Source organism: Candida oxycetoniae (genome assembly GCF_023343755.2).
Source record: "Candida oxycetoniae strain CBS 10844 chromosome Unknown scaffold17, whole genome shotgun sequence".
NCBI classification, from domain to species: Eukaryota; Fungi; Ascomycota; class Pichiomycetes; order Serinales; family Debaryomycetaceae; genus Lodderomyces; species Lodderomyces oxycetoniae.
The window spans coordinates 207,709-225,215 of NW_026055480.1; the positions used below are offsets into that span (position 1 = coordinate 207,709).

The 17,507-nt window shown below is 39.5% G+C and overlaps 5 protein-coding genes across 5 annotated transcripts; 4 read left to right on the forward strand and 1 right to left on the reverse strand. All coding sequences in view use genetic code 12, as the record gives it.

The window, feature by feature from the left end:
- Positions 1 to 70: 70 nt before the first annotated feature.
- Positions 71 to 3,403, forward strand: KGF56_004165 (FG-nucleoporin; the record flags this gene model as incomplete). Its single annotated transcript, XM_049325576.1, has 1 exon — positions 71 to 3,403. The coding sequence occupies one exon, from the start codon at positions 71 to 73 to the stop codon at positions 3,401 to 3,403; it is 3,333 nt and encodes a 1,110-aa protein (XP_049178852.1).
- Positions 3,404 to 5,685: 2,282 nt separating this feature from the next.
- KGF56_004166 (uncharacterized protein) lies at positions 5,686 to 7,536 on the forward strand (the record flags this gene model as incomplete). Its single annotated transcript, XM_049325577.1, has 1 exon — positions 5,686 to 7,536. The coding sequence occupies one exon, from the start codon at positions 5,686 to 5,688 to the stop codon at positions 7,534 to 7,536; it is 1,851 nt and encodes a 616-aa protein (XP_049178853.1).
- Positions 7,537 to 9,458: 1,922 nt separating this feature from the next.
- KGF56_004167 (uncharacterized protein) lies at positions 9,459 to 10,958 on the forward strand (the record flags this gene model as incomplete). The annotated part of the gene is made up of 1 exon (XM_049325578.1): positions 9,459 to 10,958. The coding sequence occupies one exon, from the start codon at positions 9,459 to 9,461 to the stop codon at positions 10,956 to 10,958; it is 1,500 nt and encodes a 499-aa protein (XP_049178854.1).
- A 66-nt stretch (positions 10,959 to 11,024) lies between these two features.
- KGF56_004168 (uncharacterized protein) lies at positions 11,025 to 12,896 on the reverse strand (the record flags this gene model as incomplete). The annotated part of the gene is made up of 1 exon (XM_049325579.1): positions 11,025 to 12,896. One exon carries the CDS (start codon positions 12,894 to 12,896, stop codon positions 11,025 to 11,027), a length of 1,872 nt encoding a protein of 623 aa, XP_049178855.1.
- Positions 12,897 to 15,670: 2,774 nt separating this feature from the next.
- On the forward strand, positions 15,671 to 17,404 carry SGE1 (Sge1p; the record flags this gene model as incomplete). Its single annotated transcript, XM_049325580.1, has 1 exon — positions 15,671 to 17,404. One exon carries the CDS (start codon positions 15,671 to 15,673, stop codon positions 17,402 to 17,404), a length of 1,734 nt encoding a protein of 577 aa, XP_049178856.1.
- Between the last annotated feature and the right edge of the window lie 103 nt (positions 17,405 to 17,507).

Genomic DNA, 17,507 nt, shown 5'->3' on the forward strand with positions numbered 1-17,507 from the left:
ATAGCATTCTATCTCAGCTTTTAAACTATTATTCCAAAAAGGAGAGGAAGAAGGTTGATTTCTTATGATAATGCGAGATTCTTCAAAGATAGAAAGGGGTGATTTTCAAAACGGAGAGTTAAAACAAGATGCTGGTGTTGGTGGGTATTTCAACAAGATCAAGAATGTATTATTTCATCGCAACCAAGATTCTCGCAAGGATGATGACGCTGAAATCAAAGATACAGGTAGTGCAAGTACCCCTATTACGATAGATGATGTAGAAATAACAGACATTCTATCTACAGACTTTGAAGTCTCTGATAAGAGGAGGAGACTATCTATTCAAGGACACGCACCTATGGAATCAATCCCTCGTTCCCTATCTTCCTCCACTCAGCAATATTTAGCAAGGAGGGGTTCTAATTGCTCCTATCTGACGTTACGAAGTAACTTCAATACAAATGAGGAAGAGATCCATAATGATTTGGAACGGCGAAGATCGATAATACAGGGAGGAGGTATCGATGGTTTTGGAAGCGGAAGCGGAAACGGAAACGGAAACGGAAACGGAAGCGGAAGCGGAAGCCGAAACAGAAGAGATGAGTCGCCATGTCTAAATTTACCGTGCGTGAGAATGACTAGCCAAGATGGCGGCAGCGAGTTGTTGGGAAAAGACTCTTACTTGCAAACTGACGACGAGGTTTCGAGAAATGGGTGGATTATTCCCGATTATAAAAGAACAACTTTTGGCAAAATTGATCCATTAGAACGCAACCGAGTAATATATTTAAAACGTTCAATGGAGGTTTTGGAAAAGGCAAAAAAGAGGACCAAGTATATGATTAATCCCAATGAGACTACAAGCGAACCCTCGGATGATAAAAAGCGAGTCAACAGCGGGACACAAACGCACGATTTGGAATACCTCAAATCCAGTTTGCATTTTAAACAAAACCGCAAAAGGAAAATCGAAGAGAAGGAGTTGCTGCTGCTGCTGCTACTACTGCAACCAACAAAGCGACAAAAGAAGAGAGGGTTTTATATGAAAGATTTTTTATATGATGTAAGTAGTCAGCGGCAGGAGAAGGAGAAGGAGAAGCCTGAACAGGAGGATACTGACACAATTGGTTATGCTAATGAGATTAGTAAACCGAGATTTACAACCAAGGCAGAGAAGGATGGATCTATTACAAAGCTAAGGCCACAAGAAGATGATGATGGAGGTCATGATGATCGTGGCATTAGTGGCATTAGTGGCGTTGGTTTATTTGGCAAGAAGCAGAATAAAGACAAGCCATTTGTGTCTGAAAAATTGAACTTATCTCTTGATGCAGATTATGTTCAAAAAATGCGGTCTGTTGCAGATATCGTTAAGTTGAAGGATAAAGTGGAGGATGCAGAGCCAAATAAGAGCACTGCGGTTCCATCGTCGTCATTTAAATTCTCCATTGATAATGAAAAGCTAGAAAAGATTTTGACCAAGAATAACGAGGAGAATATAGCAACAAGGGATGCAGCAGCAGAAAGACAAAAGAGTGAACAAAAACAAGAGCAAAAAGAGTTGGAGAAAGCAAATGAAAAAAATGGATTTACGCTCAAATTTGGTCAACCTGAAATTAGTAAGTCCAAGATCAATAGTAATAAGGCGGCTACTCCGTTTTCGTTTGGAAGTAAAGTACTGACCAGTAACGGTTCACTAGATTTTGGTTCTAGCAACAATAATAGAAAGACAGGTACAAGTCCATCATTTAATTTTGGTAAAGTGCAACCTGAGGAATTTAATACGAATAAGCTGAGTCAAAACGAAAAGCAACAGGTAACTGCTGCCCCTTCCCCTGCCCCTGCGCCCGCTGCTGCTAAGCCCACTGTTCCATTTGTTTTTCGTCCGATAGTTGGCGATTCTCACATTCCAAAAGATGGAGACAAATCCAAAGCGGAGTCAAGTGTAGTTGCTGAAAAGCCAGTTGAGAAGAGTGTCCCTTCTTTTGGCGAAAAGGCCCTGTCTGGTGGTGGTGGTGGTAGTGGTAGCTCTGGAACATTCACGTTTGGTTTAGGTAAGACGTCTGACACGAAACCTGGGGTTGATTCTAACACTCAGATATCCATTTTAGGTGACGAATCACAAAAACAGTTGAATAAACCTATTCTGTTTTTTGGTGCAAGTTCAAACAGTGTTAGAAAAGAAAATGATGTTGCAACTTTTGGTGGTTCTAAGCAAGGTCAGACTACAAGCAATATGTTCAACTTTGGCAAGACAAAAGAAGATAATAACAAGTCACAACAGCCAAGTACGCTATTTACATTTGACAAGAAAGTGAATCAAGAGAAAAATGAGAGTAATAATCCAGTGAGTTCGAATTTTACGTTTTCATTTGGCGGCAATAATAAGCCTAGTTCCGAGAAGGAAGAAAAAGAAGCAAGTTCAATGTTAGAAAAGGATGCCGGTGAAAAAGATGCGTCAAAGTCCACCTCTATTTCTGCATTGGGACAACCATCTACACAAATTGTGACTGAATCAAAAGAAAGCGAATCTAGTAGTAAACCTCAATTTTCATTTGGTACAGCATCTAAAACTACAGAGAAGGATGCTACTGCACAACCATTTGCATTTGGATTGTCGTCGGTGAAACCTTCTGTGGGAGATACAAAAACACCCACTTTTAATTTTGGTTCAGCTACAAAAACAAGTAGTGATAAAGAATTGAATGGGAAAACTGTTTTTGATGGTGAAAAGGCGCCAGTTTTTGGTTCGAGTAAAACACTGGGCTCCTTTGAATTTGCTAGTGGAACCAATCCTACTTCCGCTAAGTCGTCGTCGTCGTCGGCGGCGGCGCCGATGACAACACCATTTGTTTTTGGAGCCAAGCCACAATCATTTTCGCTGTTCCAATCTCCACAAATTCCTAAACCGGCATTTGGCAATGTATTTACAAACAAGCCTATTGAGAATAATACTAGTAGTAATGTGCCTTTATTTGGAAATTCAAGTAATGGACCTAGTGTTGCACAGCCAGCAGCAGCAGCAGCAGCAGCAGGAGGAGGAGGAACAGTGCCAGCAGTACCACTGTTTAATTTTGGTGGTAGCAAAGAATCTACACCTGACCCTTCAACTATTTTTGGTAAACATGCACATGTTAGTAGAGAAGTGACCCCATTTGGAGGATTTGGAGTGACCCAGCAGCAACAGACACCACTGCAAAATATTTTTGGTCAGATACCACCAACCCAACAGCAGCAGCAGCCACAGCAACAACAGCCATCTTCTATATTTGGCTCGACACCCAGTGCACCATTTAGTTTTGGCAGTGTAGCTTCTCCTGGTAATATTAGCATGGGGAACATACCATCAGTAGGGCTACAACCTGTACAGGCACAGGTCAATCCCCGTAGAATGAAGATTCCTAAAACAAGACGAAGATAAGAGGAATACCTGATAAATTATAAACCATAAATCGATAGAGAACATTTACACATGTAGAGGAAGAGTATAGCTAGTTGAGGAAATGTATAAGTTAACAGTCTATTTTCGACACTAGACCAGACCGACACTAGAGAGCGAAGCAGCCCGACACTAGAGAGCGAAGCGAGCTAGTGGAGCACTAACGGTTATTCTGCCCGACACTAGAGAGCGAAGCGAGCTAGTGGAGCACTAACGGTTATTCTGCCCTACACTATTCTGCACTTTTCTAATCTGCTCTTTTCTATTTTCTCTTTTCTACTGAGTGTTGTAACAAGCTACAAGTGTTGCTCCACTATCGAGCGAAGCATCTTGTCAAGTCTCTAGTCTCAAATCATCACTATCTCGCTTCGCTCGATAGTGTCGCTCGATAGTGTTGTAACAAGCTACAAAGTGTTGCTCCACTATCTCGCTCTGCTCGATAGTGTCGCTCGATAGTGTCGTAGTGATGATTTCCTAATTGAGTAAACGAGAACTTTACTTTGTTTTTCCCATAGTTGGAAATAACTACAATCAAACCCCCCGTGTCTAATGCATCTCTAGACAAAAGCCCTTGGCGTAATTAACCGGAGATAACCAATACGTTTATTTCTAAATATAAAAGTTTATAATTTCATTTCCCAAGCAAGTAACCAAGTGTGAATTTTTGATTCTAAGATTTTTCTATATTCTATAAGGTGCAAAAGCTGGAAAAGTTTGGAAAATTAAAGTGAAATTTGAAACTGGAGAAAGACACTATCGTGCAGGGCGACACTATCGTGCAGGGCGACACTATCGTGCAGGGCGACTCTATCGAGCAGGGCGACTCTATCGAGCAGAGCGAGATAGTGGGGCACCAAAAAGAGAAGAAGAGATAGTGGAGCACCAAAAAGAGAAGAAGACTTTGTTCGTCTGCTCCACTATCGCTCGATAGTGTTGTAACAAGCTACAAAGTGTTGCTCCACTATCTCGCTCTGCTCGATAGTGTCGCTCGATAGTGTCGCTCGATAGTGTCGCAAACTTTCTTCCATTTTCTTTCCTATTTTCTAGTATCGATACTATCAGTAGAAGTTAGTGTTTGCAAATAGATTAAAGAAATAACTAGTGTCGATATTGTCAGAAGTTCTGGTCGATAGTGTCGCGAATAAGTTGATATGTCGTTATATGTAAATTATTGATTCCCTTAATAAAATGTCGCTCTTCAGTCATAAAATCGTGTACCCTGTACCAATTACCGAAAGATCTCTAAAATCGACAGATTTGGTAATTCATTATAAAAAAAGATGAAATTAATTATGCTAGTATACTTGAAAAACGAATAAAGACAAGATTGAGAATTGAGCAATAGTGAAAAGGAGGGAGGGGGAGGGGCAGGGCGGATTTCCCCTCCTCTCTTTTCACTATTGCTCAAATAAATGGAAAAAATAAGTGGAGTTGATCCAACTATCTTTACTGACTTACGAAAAAGAGGTTCCTTCTCCTTCTCTTTCTTCTTTCTTCTTTCCTTTCCCCCACCTCCAATTCTAAAAGTCGTAACTTATTTCGGTTAAAATCCAACCCCCCCCCCCCCTCCAAGCCATAATAAAATTTGATTGTGATTTTACCCTTTTCTTTTGTTGCCCAATTTCTTTGTTCTAAAATTTCACAAGGTTCAACAAAAAAATATTTATTCCCTTTGTGAATGAAGCAAAAAGAGCTGATCTTGTTTTAACAGGGGGAAAAGGTCAACGACACAGAGAAAAAGTCGTGGCGTATCTTTTAGTCTAATTTATCGTTCAATATCTTGTGTCTTACTCCTTAGTCCTTTATATGTCCATTTTATCTTTTTGTCTTTAGTATATATATAGTGTCAACTATTTTTCATTTGGATAATTATACCATTTTTTTTTTCTTCTTTACTCACCATTAACCAGTCACCTACTCAACCTATCTCAACTAATCTTTGTGATTTGCTTTGATTTGATTTGATTTGATTTGATTTGATTTGATTTGACAAGCTTAAACTTAAACTTTTCCCGCCGTCCCCAGTTGCCGTCTCTTACTCATACTGACACTGTGCGACAATCGCTCCTTTCCTTTCAGTTTGGTTCTTTTCCTTTACGATAAAGAAGCATTCTACCACTGCGGAAAACAAAAAAGTTTATAACAAAGAAAAACTGTTGAAAACAAGTACCCTTTGCTTTTTTGTAGAGTGATATAAACCTTTATAGACAAGAGATCTCTCTGACCTAGAATCAACTTTACTTGAAGAAGAAATATTAGTCAAAATGCCATCAGATAACGTAAAATATCGTTTACAAAGAATCCAAACACTTAATGGTGAGCAAGAAATTATTTTGAAACAATTTTGGGCCTATTTTTTGAAATATTTAGGTTATGAAATCAACATAAATGCCCAGGATATAGCTTATAAACAATGTTTTGTTGCTTCAACTTCAACTGCAAATTTTGATGAGTCTCAAGCTATTTCAACAAATGCTTTATCAAAGTCAAACACAAGAGGTTCAATTTCTTCAGGCAAAAGTTCCGCTTCAAAGAAGAAGATGGGTTTATTTGGCTCTAAAAAGTCAAGTGCAAGTGTTGCCAATTCAGGCTCTGTTGGTACCGCTCAAGGCAGTCCCCCGGCCAATTCGAAAAGAATGATGCAGATTCAAACTCAATCTTCTGCTGAAAGATATTCTCCTGTTGATGTTCCAACTTTGGAGATGTACGAGATTTACGCTCATCACTACAAGCTAGCTTTCGAATATGCTGACGATTTTGATGGTAGCACTTTAGTCAATGGCAATGGCAATGCCAATGCCAATGCCAATGCCAATGGATACTTTGCTGGCGATGATGACGCTTCTTCATTTACGTCAATGGAAACTTTTGTTACTGCCTCGACTACATTGACTGATTATGACGATTACCCAGCCCATATTTTCAACAATGGCAATATCAAACAAAATGGTAAAGCTTATGGTGGAAGAATCGGGTATCCTCAACATCAACAACACAACAATAGCAAAAACTACAACCAACAGCAGTACAACAACCAACACCAACAAAATGGAGGTTCGGCAATTGATCTCTTTCAAGCTAGTGTCAACAACCCTGTTAGAGTTAATCCAGACATTAGTCTTTTGCATTCATTTAGTCAATATAACCCAAAGGAGATCCACCAAGCTTATTTCAAAACTCTCCGTAATGATTTACCTGATAATTTATTTCTCAAGTTTATTAGAGCAAGAAAGTGGGATACTGAGAAGGCTATGGATATGTTGCTCAAATCTTTGAATTGGAGAGCAAATGAGTTTCCAACTGATGATTGGGCTATGGAAGGTGATTCACCATCTTATTTGAGTGGTACTAATCAAGGATTTATCAAGAATTTCACAACTGAAAAATCATGGATCAAAGGTAGAGATAAGAATAATAATCCAATTTTCATGTTTCAAGCTAAGAAACATTTGACTGCTGATTCTCCATTACCTCAAAATCAAAGGTATGCAGTAGTCACAATTGAATGGGTTAGATTATTTTTAAGAGAGGTTAGTGAATCAGTTGATACTTGTACAATTGTATTTGACTTGACTGGTTTTTCATTAAAGAATGCCGATTATGCAACCATTAAATTCTTGGCTGATGTTTTTGAAGCTCATTATCCAGAAACTTTGGGATTTATATTAATTCATAATGCACCATGGATTTTCTCTACTGTTTGGAATATTATTAAGAACTGGTTAGATCCGGTTGTTGCATCCAAGATCCATTTCACCAAGGATGCAAAGGAGTTGTCTAAATTTATTGATCCAACCTTGATTCCAGATTATTTGGGTGGTGAAGATACAACAAGGGGATACTATCCAATTCCAGAGCCAAAAGATGAGTTTCCTCCAAAGAGAAAAGATGCTGAATATTCCAGATTAAGAAGAGAAAAAGATTATTTACTTACCAGATTTTTTGAAACTACAAAAAGATGGATTGAATCTACAAACCCTCAAGTTTCTGATAGATATTTAAAAGACAAGATTGATTTAAATATTGCATTATCACGTAATTATATTCAATTAGATCCATACGTTAGGATTCCAGGTATTTACGATAGAGATCATACATTAGTTGTTGGGCATTAAGACATACACCGAGAGAGACTGAGACTGAGACTGAGACTGAGACTGAGACTGAGACTGAGACTGAGACTGAGACTGAGATTGAGACATACACAAAGATAATAGAGTGAAGAAGATTGTTAGAAAAGGAAAAAGGGGGAAAAGTGACAGTATGTAGTTTTGATATGTGATTTGGTGGTGGCATTTCCTAGTTTGGTATACAGAGTTGTTTTTTAATCTTTTACATTCATTTTTTTAATGTATATATATATATATATAAATTTGTATACAATGTTATTTTTGAAGTTATCTATAAGCTGTATTTGTATAGACGACATTTTTATATCACAAATACACGCAAATACGTTTTTGCGCTGAATGTCGTTCTCCAGTTTTTCTTTTTTTTTCTTTTTTTCTTTTTTTTTTTTAATTTAATTTAATTTAATTTTTTTTTTCCATTTTCGGATTAGAAATTATATTATCATTTGAAAATTTAATTTTTAATTTTTCCCCACATTTTCACAAAATTAAGTAAAAGCTGGTGTGCGATGAGGATGAAAGAATGATGGTGATGCTGATGATAAAATGAGTGATTGAAAAGATTTAACTCCAATCCATGCAAGAGCAAGCTGAAATTAGAGAAAGGATTGGTAAGATTCATAGCTTTACTTATTTTACTTATATAGAAGCAAACTTGCAAGTTGTGCTAGGCATGACTACTTTTTCTTTTTTTTTTTTTTTTTTCTTCTCTCAATTTACTTTGACGGAAGGTGAGAAGTTGTGTATGGAGGAGGGGGGAAGGGGGGGGTAATACGAGAAAAAGGGCAGGTTCTACTTTTGATTTTGTTTTCCAGGATCGCAGCGAATTGCATAGGTTCAACAAAATTTACTGGAACGACACAATGTGTCAACAACTATGAGGGGCGGGGGGGCTGGCCAAAAGAAAAAGGGGAAGGAAGATTGACAGATGCGCCCGTAATTGACATAGTTGCCAAATTAAGCTTCTTGTTTGCAAGAGAAACTATATTTGAGAAATTCCTTCATCAAACCGAGCTTTAATCTCTCTTTTAGTTTTCATAAGTAGGCTTATATTATGTTTGAGCCGCGGAGCAGCGGCATTAGAGATAACACACGACGTGTGAAAATTGCATTGTTTTAGACGATATCGACACAATCGACACTATCGACACTATCGACACTATCGACACTATCGACACTATCGACACTATCGACACTATCGACACTATCGACACTATCGAGCAGAGCGAGATAGTGGAGCACACTAGCTGTCGCTTTGTTCGGTAGTAGAGCACACTATCGAGCAAAGCGAGATATAGTCGCTAGTGTCAGTGTAGTCAATACTGCTCTACTATCAGGCAAAGCGATAGTGTCGCTAGTGTCAGTGTAGTCAATGCCGCTCCACTATCGAGCAGAGCGAGATAGTGGAGATAGTGAGCACAATGACTAGTTACGATACTATCTCGCTCTACTCTCTACTCTTTACATACTGCTCCACTAGCAAAGCGAGCTCTCTATTCTTTACCCACTGCTCCACTAGCAAAGCGAGCTCTCTATTCTTTACCCACTGCTCCACTAGCAAAGCGAGCTCTCTATTCTTTACCCACTGCTCCACTAGCAAAGCGAGCTCTCTATTCTTTACCCACTGCTCCACTAGCAAAGCGAGCTCTCTATTCTTTACCCACTGCTCCACTAGCAAAGCGAGCTCTCTATTCTTTACCCACTGCTCCACTAGCTCGCTCTGCTCCCTAGTTTCGCTACTCTCTACTCTCTACATACTGCTCCACTAGCAAAGCGAGCTCGCTATTGTCGCGACACTTAAAAGACAATTACTTCTTTTGAAAGTTTTCGTTTTGAAAAACTTCCGCCTATAACCATCACATTAAGGCATCCCCCCCCCCCATCTATAGGCTACTTAGGCATTCACAATGTCGCGTCGTTCTGTTAGAAGATCAATAAACCTAGACTCGAAAACTAGAAATGAACTACGTTCGGATATTGCGTCACAAGGTCCCAAACTAGACAATGAAGGAAGGGTCGGTTCAGGAGTAGATGATGAAGAGTCAAGAGAAGAAGAAGAAGAAGAAGAAGAAGGAGGAGGAGAAGGAGAAGACGAAGAAGGAGAAGAAGGAGACAACGAAAACGAAGAAGAAATAACTAGGTGTATATGTGGACTAGACGAATTGCAAAGCAACTTAATTAATCCGGATTTGGCACAACTATTGAAAAAGGAGTTTAAAATAGAAATCGATCTGGGATTATTCATCCAATGCGATAAATGTGGTGTATGGCAACACGGATATTGTGTTGGATTATATGAAAGTGATGATGTTCCTGATAAGTATTGGTGTGAACAGTGTAAACCAGAGTTGCATACAGCTGTTAAAAATGACTCTTACCTGGTTAGAACTCTATATAAGCCAGTCAATGATAAGAGAAGAAAGATTGAACAATTTGGCTTAAATGAACAAGATGACAATGAGGAGATAAAGTCTGAATATCATCATCATAACAACTCGGGAGGCAATGGCGCTAGAAAGGGGAAAAGAAATGAAAAATCTCTCAATACTACGCTTCAAGTAACAACAACAACAACAACAATAACAACAACAACAACAAAGGAAAAACGAAAAGAAAGGAGATTACATCATCAACACAAAGATGAAGAGGAATATGATAAGCAGTTACAAAAAGCGTTGAGAGAAAGTGCCAAAGAATCGGGACTAGTGGCCGATGAATCAGATACAGGGCGCGTATCTCCCAGGAAAAGAACAAGTAGGAATGGCACTTCTTCTGCAACTTCAAATTCAAATACTAAAAATTCCGCTGAACCAAGTGATGGAACAGAATCAAGGCCTAAACGGTTTAAATTGGACACTGATGCAGAAACTGAAGTTAATAATAGTAGCAACAACAATAACAACAGTACTAATAACAATAGCAATGGCAGTATTAGTAGTAGTAGTAGTAAATCCGAGATAAAATCGGAATCACTAACATCAAGGAGCAAATCGAAAAGGAAGATAAAAGAAAACAATATTAAAAGTAGTGTCACCTCATCGTCATCTTCATCCTCAGTACTGTCTGTTTCAGGGAAAAACAATTCCAAACAAGTTGAACAGTCTACAAACAAAGACGAGCTAATAAAATCATCTTACAAACCTCGATATGTTAGCAGTAAATCAACTATTTATGATCTTCGCAAACGCACAAGTGCAATAATTGAATGGATAGCGAGAACTCAACAAGATCTACAAGAGGAAAAATTGCATAAATTGGAATTGTATTCCTTTGCTCCGGATACAGAAAAGGCCAAGGAGGAGAAAACGGTAATGGAGCTGACTTTTAATGAGCAAGGAGCAATGATCGATAAATTACGAAATATGATCAATGAGTGGGAACTGAAATTTGGCAAGTATGCTCCTTGAAACGATAATTATATCTGTAAATATATATATATATATTTATATGTGTGTGATAGGCGCGGAGTAGCTTTACAATACTTCACGAAGTAACTCTTGTCTATCTTGCGCAGTTGTTGGTGAAGAAGCTTGCTCTTGATCTTCATTGCGAGAAACCATATTGCACATTTTGTTCAACCACAGTGAACTGTTCACTACTTCGTCACCACCAATAATGATACTAACTTTATTGTTATTAGCACTGAGCTCATGGACTAATCTGGATTCCTCATAAGTCACACCACCTTTTATATAAACAATTATATCTCGAGCCAGATAATCAGTATTGTTACCATATTGCAGTTTTACTTTGTCGGGAATCAATGTTGCTAGGAAAGTTTGTGAAGATTGGGTTTCAGGGCTTATTAGACTTGCTAGGATTTCATTTAGTCTTGGTGTATATTGCAAATAAATGTTGTCATTAGTAGTAGCATTCGAGTGCCTATTGAATATGTTATTGATATTGACTCTTTTATTGGCAAAGAGATTAGTCAATCCCTGTTGCTGCAGGTGGTGTTTCTGCCCTGCAGCTATATCATTAGTTCTAAATAGTGTTGTAAACTTTTTCAACAATTCGAGTTGATTCATTGTCGGTGATGGAATAGTGAAAGTTGGGTCGTTTAGTTTGGAGATGAATAATGATAAATCGGTTGGGTTATGAAAACGGTGTGAGTAGAGCAACACCAACTTTATCTTGTGTTCAGTAAGGTATTTCTTACTTTCCAAGATTTCCACCAACTTCTGCTTAATATTCAGTTGTTGATCTAAATCACAAATTATTGTTTGTTGCAATTCTCCAATTTCCCACAACAGCTGTCGTGATATTTGTTCATCTATTTCACTAATCAAGTTCAAGTGGGTTAAGATATTAACGGAAAACTTTTTGTATTCGGGGAACTTTGTCAAGATCTTTTTCAAGTCTGATAAATTCTGTGACTTGAGATTCTCTATTGAAGATTGTTTAGTTTCAGTTTTATACTTTTCAACATATTTTTGAAACTTATCGGTTAAATCACCATAGTTTAAATACATTGACTCTTTAAAAAACTGATCATCTTGGGAAAGAATGACTTGGTTATCAGGGGGCAATTTCACTACATTTTTCTCGATATTCAAAAACTCATTGATCATCGATTGATAGGTCCATGGAGTAATTAGCGGAGTTATTGAATCGTTTTTTCGATCCAACAATAACAAGATTGGTGGGATATCTGAATGTCGATTCAAATCGTCAAACAAGTTATTATTTGAATTTGAATTGATATTGTACAAGATTTCCGAACTGAGCCTTTTCAAATCGATTGAATTCGATTCATATTTAATCAAAGGAGTTTTCTTCAATGCAAGAAGCAAACTTGTCAAACTCTCAGCTTCCAGCAAAACCGGGTTTGCCACATTTTTTTCAGGTTTGATCAAAAAAAGTTCATTATTCAAAATAGAATAGTCTTGAAACAACTCAATTACCTTCTCAATGACTTCGTATTCGTCGGCCTCGGCCAACTGCTCGATTTGGTTCTTGCTGACTGTATTATTAAAGTACAAGTTGTAAGTTTTGTAATGGGGCGCTTTCAATTCTTTCAACAACAGTTGAATCGACTCGGTGCATGGTTTTATATAAACTATGCAATCGACATTTTTCATACTAGAAAGGTGTTTAAACGAACCAATTAATTCGATCAAGATAACATCGTTTGAAAGCAATTGCGACTGGGTATAACACATTGAAACCACAGCGGTGGTATAATTGTCGAGAAGAAGAACCTTGGGTCTCTTTTGCTCAACCTCACCAAAACCATCACCACCACCACTATTACTATTGTGGCTCTTCACACCATCACCATGTCTTTGGGAGTGAAACAATTGGTCAAAATAGACATCTTTTACCTTTGACAAGCTTAACGTCATAGCCCCTTCACCAAAGTGTCTACCAGCAGCAACAAAATATCCTCTAAACTTTGCTTTTCCTCTTTTTGTTAAAAGGAATAGTTATATCCATTGCCACGAGTTTAATTAATCCTCACTATTTTTTTTTGCGTGTGTTGAAAGTGTGGACGACACTAGCAGCACTAGCGAGCGAAGCGAGCTAGTGGAGTAGCACAGACTGCCACTATCGAGCGGATGACACTATCGAGCGGATGACACTATCGAGCGGAGCGAGATAGTGTAGTAGCACTTGAAACACGGGGTGTTGTTGAGAGCTAGTGTGCTCCACTATCGAGCGAAGCGAGATCAGTGTTGTTCAGAGCTAGTGAGAGCTAGTGAGAGCTAGTGAGAGCTAGTGAGAGCTAGTGAGAGCTAGTGAGAGCTAGTTGGAGCTATTGTGCTCCATTATCTCGCTTCGCTAAATAGGGTCGGTCAGAGAACTATTGTGCTCCACTATCTCGCTTCGCTCGACAGTGTCAGTCTGTACTGCTCCACTTGCTCCACTAGCTCGCTTCGCTCGCTAGTATATTATAGCAAATGAACCAGTCACTGAGCTTACTGGCATTAATACCGAGTTGACGAATTACTCGGTGTTTACGAATGGAAAAAAAAGGGAATGGACGAAAAGAGATTCGAACTCTTGGCCTCATGCTTGCAAGGCATGCGCTCTACCAACTGAGCTATACGCCCGATTTATAGAAAAACAGCACTGACGACACTAGGGAGCGAAGCGAGCTAGTGGAGCACCACTATCGAGCACCACTATCGAGCACCACTATCGAGCACCACTATCGAGCACCACTATCGAGCACCACTATCGAGCAATACTATCGAGCAATACTATCGAGCAATACTTTATAGCTTGTTACAACACTATCTCCCTTTGGTCGATAGTGGGAGCAACACTTTATAGCCTGTACGACACTCAGATATATGTATACATGCTATCCTTGTATCTAGAAGATATGTACAAATTCAGAAAAAAGTTTCAAGTTTCAAGTTTCGAATCAAGCTTGGTTATCAATTTTATAACCATTACATCTCTGATAAAAATTGGTAAAAAATTGAGACAAAACATTTAGCAAATAAAAATGAAGTTGCTATTATCGACACTATCGACACTATCGAACGGAGCGAGATAGTGAAGCACACTAGCTGCCACCGACACTATCGACACTATTGAGCAACACTTGATAGCTTGTTACAACTCTATCGAGCAATACCATCGAGCAACACTTTGTAGCCTATTACAATACTATCTCGCTCTGCTCAAAAGTGCACAATTAAATTAATAATATATAATTAATGTCATTTACACACTGACTAGCTGCCCACTATCTCGCTCTACTCGATAGTGTTGCTCGATAGTGTTGCTCGATAGTGTTGCTCGATAGTGTTGCTAGATAGTGTTGCTCGATAGTGTTGCTCGATAGTGTTGCTCGATAGTGTTGCTCGATAGTGTTGCTAGATAGTGTTGCTCGATAGTGTTGCTAGTCAATGTGCACTCTCTACTATCTCGTTCCTCGACAGTAGAAAGTGCCCTGTAAAAGTTTTCTAGTAGTGCTCCACTATCTCGCTCTGCTCGATAGTGGGGAGCCAGAGATGGAGATTGATTTTTCTTCAATTGAGCTAGAGATGCCATTAGGTATAGCCGAGAGTGGAGACATACCGAGCCAACGGAAACAAAGTATTCTATAGAGAGTGTAGTTGATGGCCTATAGAGAGTGTAGTTGATGGCCTATAGAGAGTGTAGTTGATGGCCTATAGAGAGTGTAGTTGATGGCCTATAGAGAGTGTAGTTGATGGCCTATAGAGAGTGTAGTTGATGGCCTATAGAGAGTGTAGTTGATGGCCTATAGAGAGTGTAGTTGAGTGACTATCTCGCTTTGTTCGATAGCCTATAGAAAGAGTGTATTTGATAGACTCTCGCTCTGCTCGATAGCCTATAGAGAGTGTGTAGTTGATAGCCTATCTCGCTCTGCTCGATAGCCAATAGAGAGCGTGTAGTTTAGAGACTATCGAGCAGAGCGAGATAGTCTATAGCATATAGAGACCGTAGTTGATAGACTATCTCTCTCTGCTCGATAGTCGATAGCTCGATAGTCTATAGAGAGAGTAGTTGATCGCCTATAGAGAGTGTAGTTGATAGCCTATAAAGAGAGTGTAGTTGATAGACTATCTCGCTCTGCTCGATAGTTTATAGCCTATAGAGAGTGTAGTTTATAGCCTATAGAGAGTGTAGTTTATACCCTATAGAGAGTGTAGTTTATACCCTATAGAAAGTGTAGTTGATAGCCTATCTCGCTCTACTCGATAGCCTATAGCTCAATAGTCTATACAGAGTATAGTTGATAGACTATCTCGCTCTGCTCGATAGTCTATAGCTCGATAGTCTATAGCTCGATAGTCTATACAGAGTATAGTTGATAGACTATCTCGCTCTGCTCGATAGTCTATAGCTCGATAGTCTATAGCTCGATAGTCTATACAGAGTATAGTTGATAGACTATCTCGCTCTGCTCGATAGTCTATAGCTCGATAGTCTATAGCTCGATAGTCTATACAGAGTATAGTTGATAGACTATCTCGCTCTGCTCGATAGTCTATAGCTCGATAGTCTATAGCTCGATAGTCTATACAGAGTATAGTTGATAGACTATCTCGCTCTGCTCGATAGTCTATAGCTCGATAGTCTATAAATAATCAAGAGGTTATTCGTATTTATTTAATTTAGTGCGAAAAAGCCGTAATCGGAGATGAGCAGTAGCAAGGAAACGGTCCATGAGTCTGATACCCACGAGAGTACTGATACCCACGAGAGTACTGACGGGTGTACTGATACCCACGAGGGTACTGACAAGTGTACTGATACACCCGAGAGTACTGACCAGTGTACTGATACCCAGTACCTAAGTGGAGTATCACTACTTCTCACGCTAAGTTCATGCATAGTATCCCTCTTCATAGTGGCGCTCGACCAGACAATCGTGTCTACCATCTTAACCACTGTCGGGGACGAGTTCAACTCCTTTGAGCGAGTAGGATGGCTCACGTCCGGGTTCATGCTCCCGATGGCGTGTCTTGTTGCGTCGTACGGCAAGATCAGTATAGCATTTGGCAGGAAAACTACCCTAATTGGGGGGATCATCATCTTTGAAATAGGCTCGCTCATAAGTGCTTTGAGCACTTCTATGAATATGCTTATTGGCGGACGTGTCGTGCAAGGGGTTGGCGGTGGTGCTGTGCAAAGTATGGTGATGGTGATCTTAAGCGAGAGTGTTGCTATTTCTAGAAGGTCGTTGGTATTTGCGAGCGTGGCAGTAGTGTGGTCGACATCGAGTGTGCTTGGTCCCATCATTGGCGGGGCGTTGGAGAAGATTAGCTGGAGATGGTGCTTCTACATCAACTTGCCAATAGGGGGAGCAAGTTTAGCAGTGTTGCTCTTTGGATACAGGCCAAAAAGCAACACAGTAAATAGTGTAAAAGAGAGATTGCAGCAGATTGATTATTTGGGGACGATTTTGGTTTCCCTGGGGATAGTGATGGTACTATTGGGAATGACCTTAGGGGGGAATGAGTATGCATGGGATTCAGCGGCTATTATTTGCTTGTTTGTGATTGGAGGGGTGGTGTGTATTTTGTTTATAGTGTGGAACTTCAAGTACAGTAGCCACCCTATTATTTTAGGTGAGTTTGTCAAGAGTGTTCCCATCATGGCCTCCATCATCAGTGCAATGTTCAATTTCGGGTTCTTTATATCCAACATGACCTACTTGGCCATCTACTTCCAAGTGGTAAAAAGTGCAAGCAGTTTTCAGTCAGGGATCGATTTATTGCCATTGGTGATTGCAGTGACCGTGTCATCATTATGCAACTCCATCTTTATAGACATAACAAAGAATGTCAAGCTTACAATGATAGTGTCTGGGGTCCTTAGTCCTATAGGCACAGGTCTATTTCTACTAATGGGAAAAAATACAAGCTTAGGAGTGAGGATTGGGATTATGGTGGTTAGTGGAGTGTCAATTGGTCTCCAGTTTCAGAGCTCTTTATTAAGTGCACAATTAGAGGTGGATACTCCAGAGGCGTTGATTATGGTAACTGTGTTTATGAACTTTATGAAGAACTTGGGGTCCACAGTTTCTGTGACTCTAGCACAGCTCATATTCACACAAACGGGAATATCCTATATAAAAAAGGTGGTGAGTGATGATATACCTGCAGAGACCCTAATATCCAATCCAAGGACGATCCATGCACTTCCTTTGGAAGTGCAGGAGACGATCTTGGATCAGTTTGTCCGAGCATTGAAAAACGTTTTTTATTTCGGATTAGCCTTGGGGGTGGTGTGTTTTGTAGCGTCCATGTTCACAACAAACAAGAGGATACCAAAAGGGGAGGAGAAAAGGGGGGACGATGATAGGGGGGAGGGTGAGGAGGGTGAGGAGGGTGAGGAGGGCGAGGAGGAGGAGATAAAGGATAGATGCTAGAGGAAATGATAGATGTATCTATTTGCAACACTATTGAGCAGAGCGAGATAGTGTTTCTCGATAGTGTCGTAATGAGTCAGTGTGCTCCACTATCTCGCTCTGC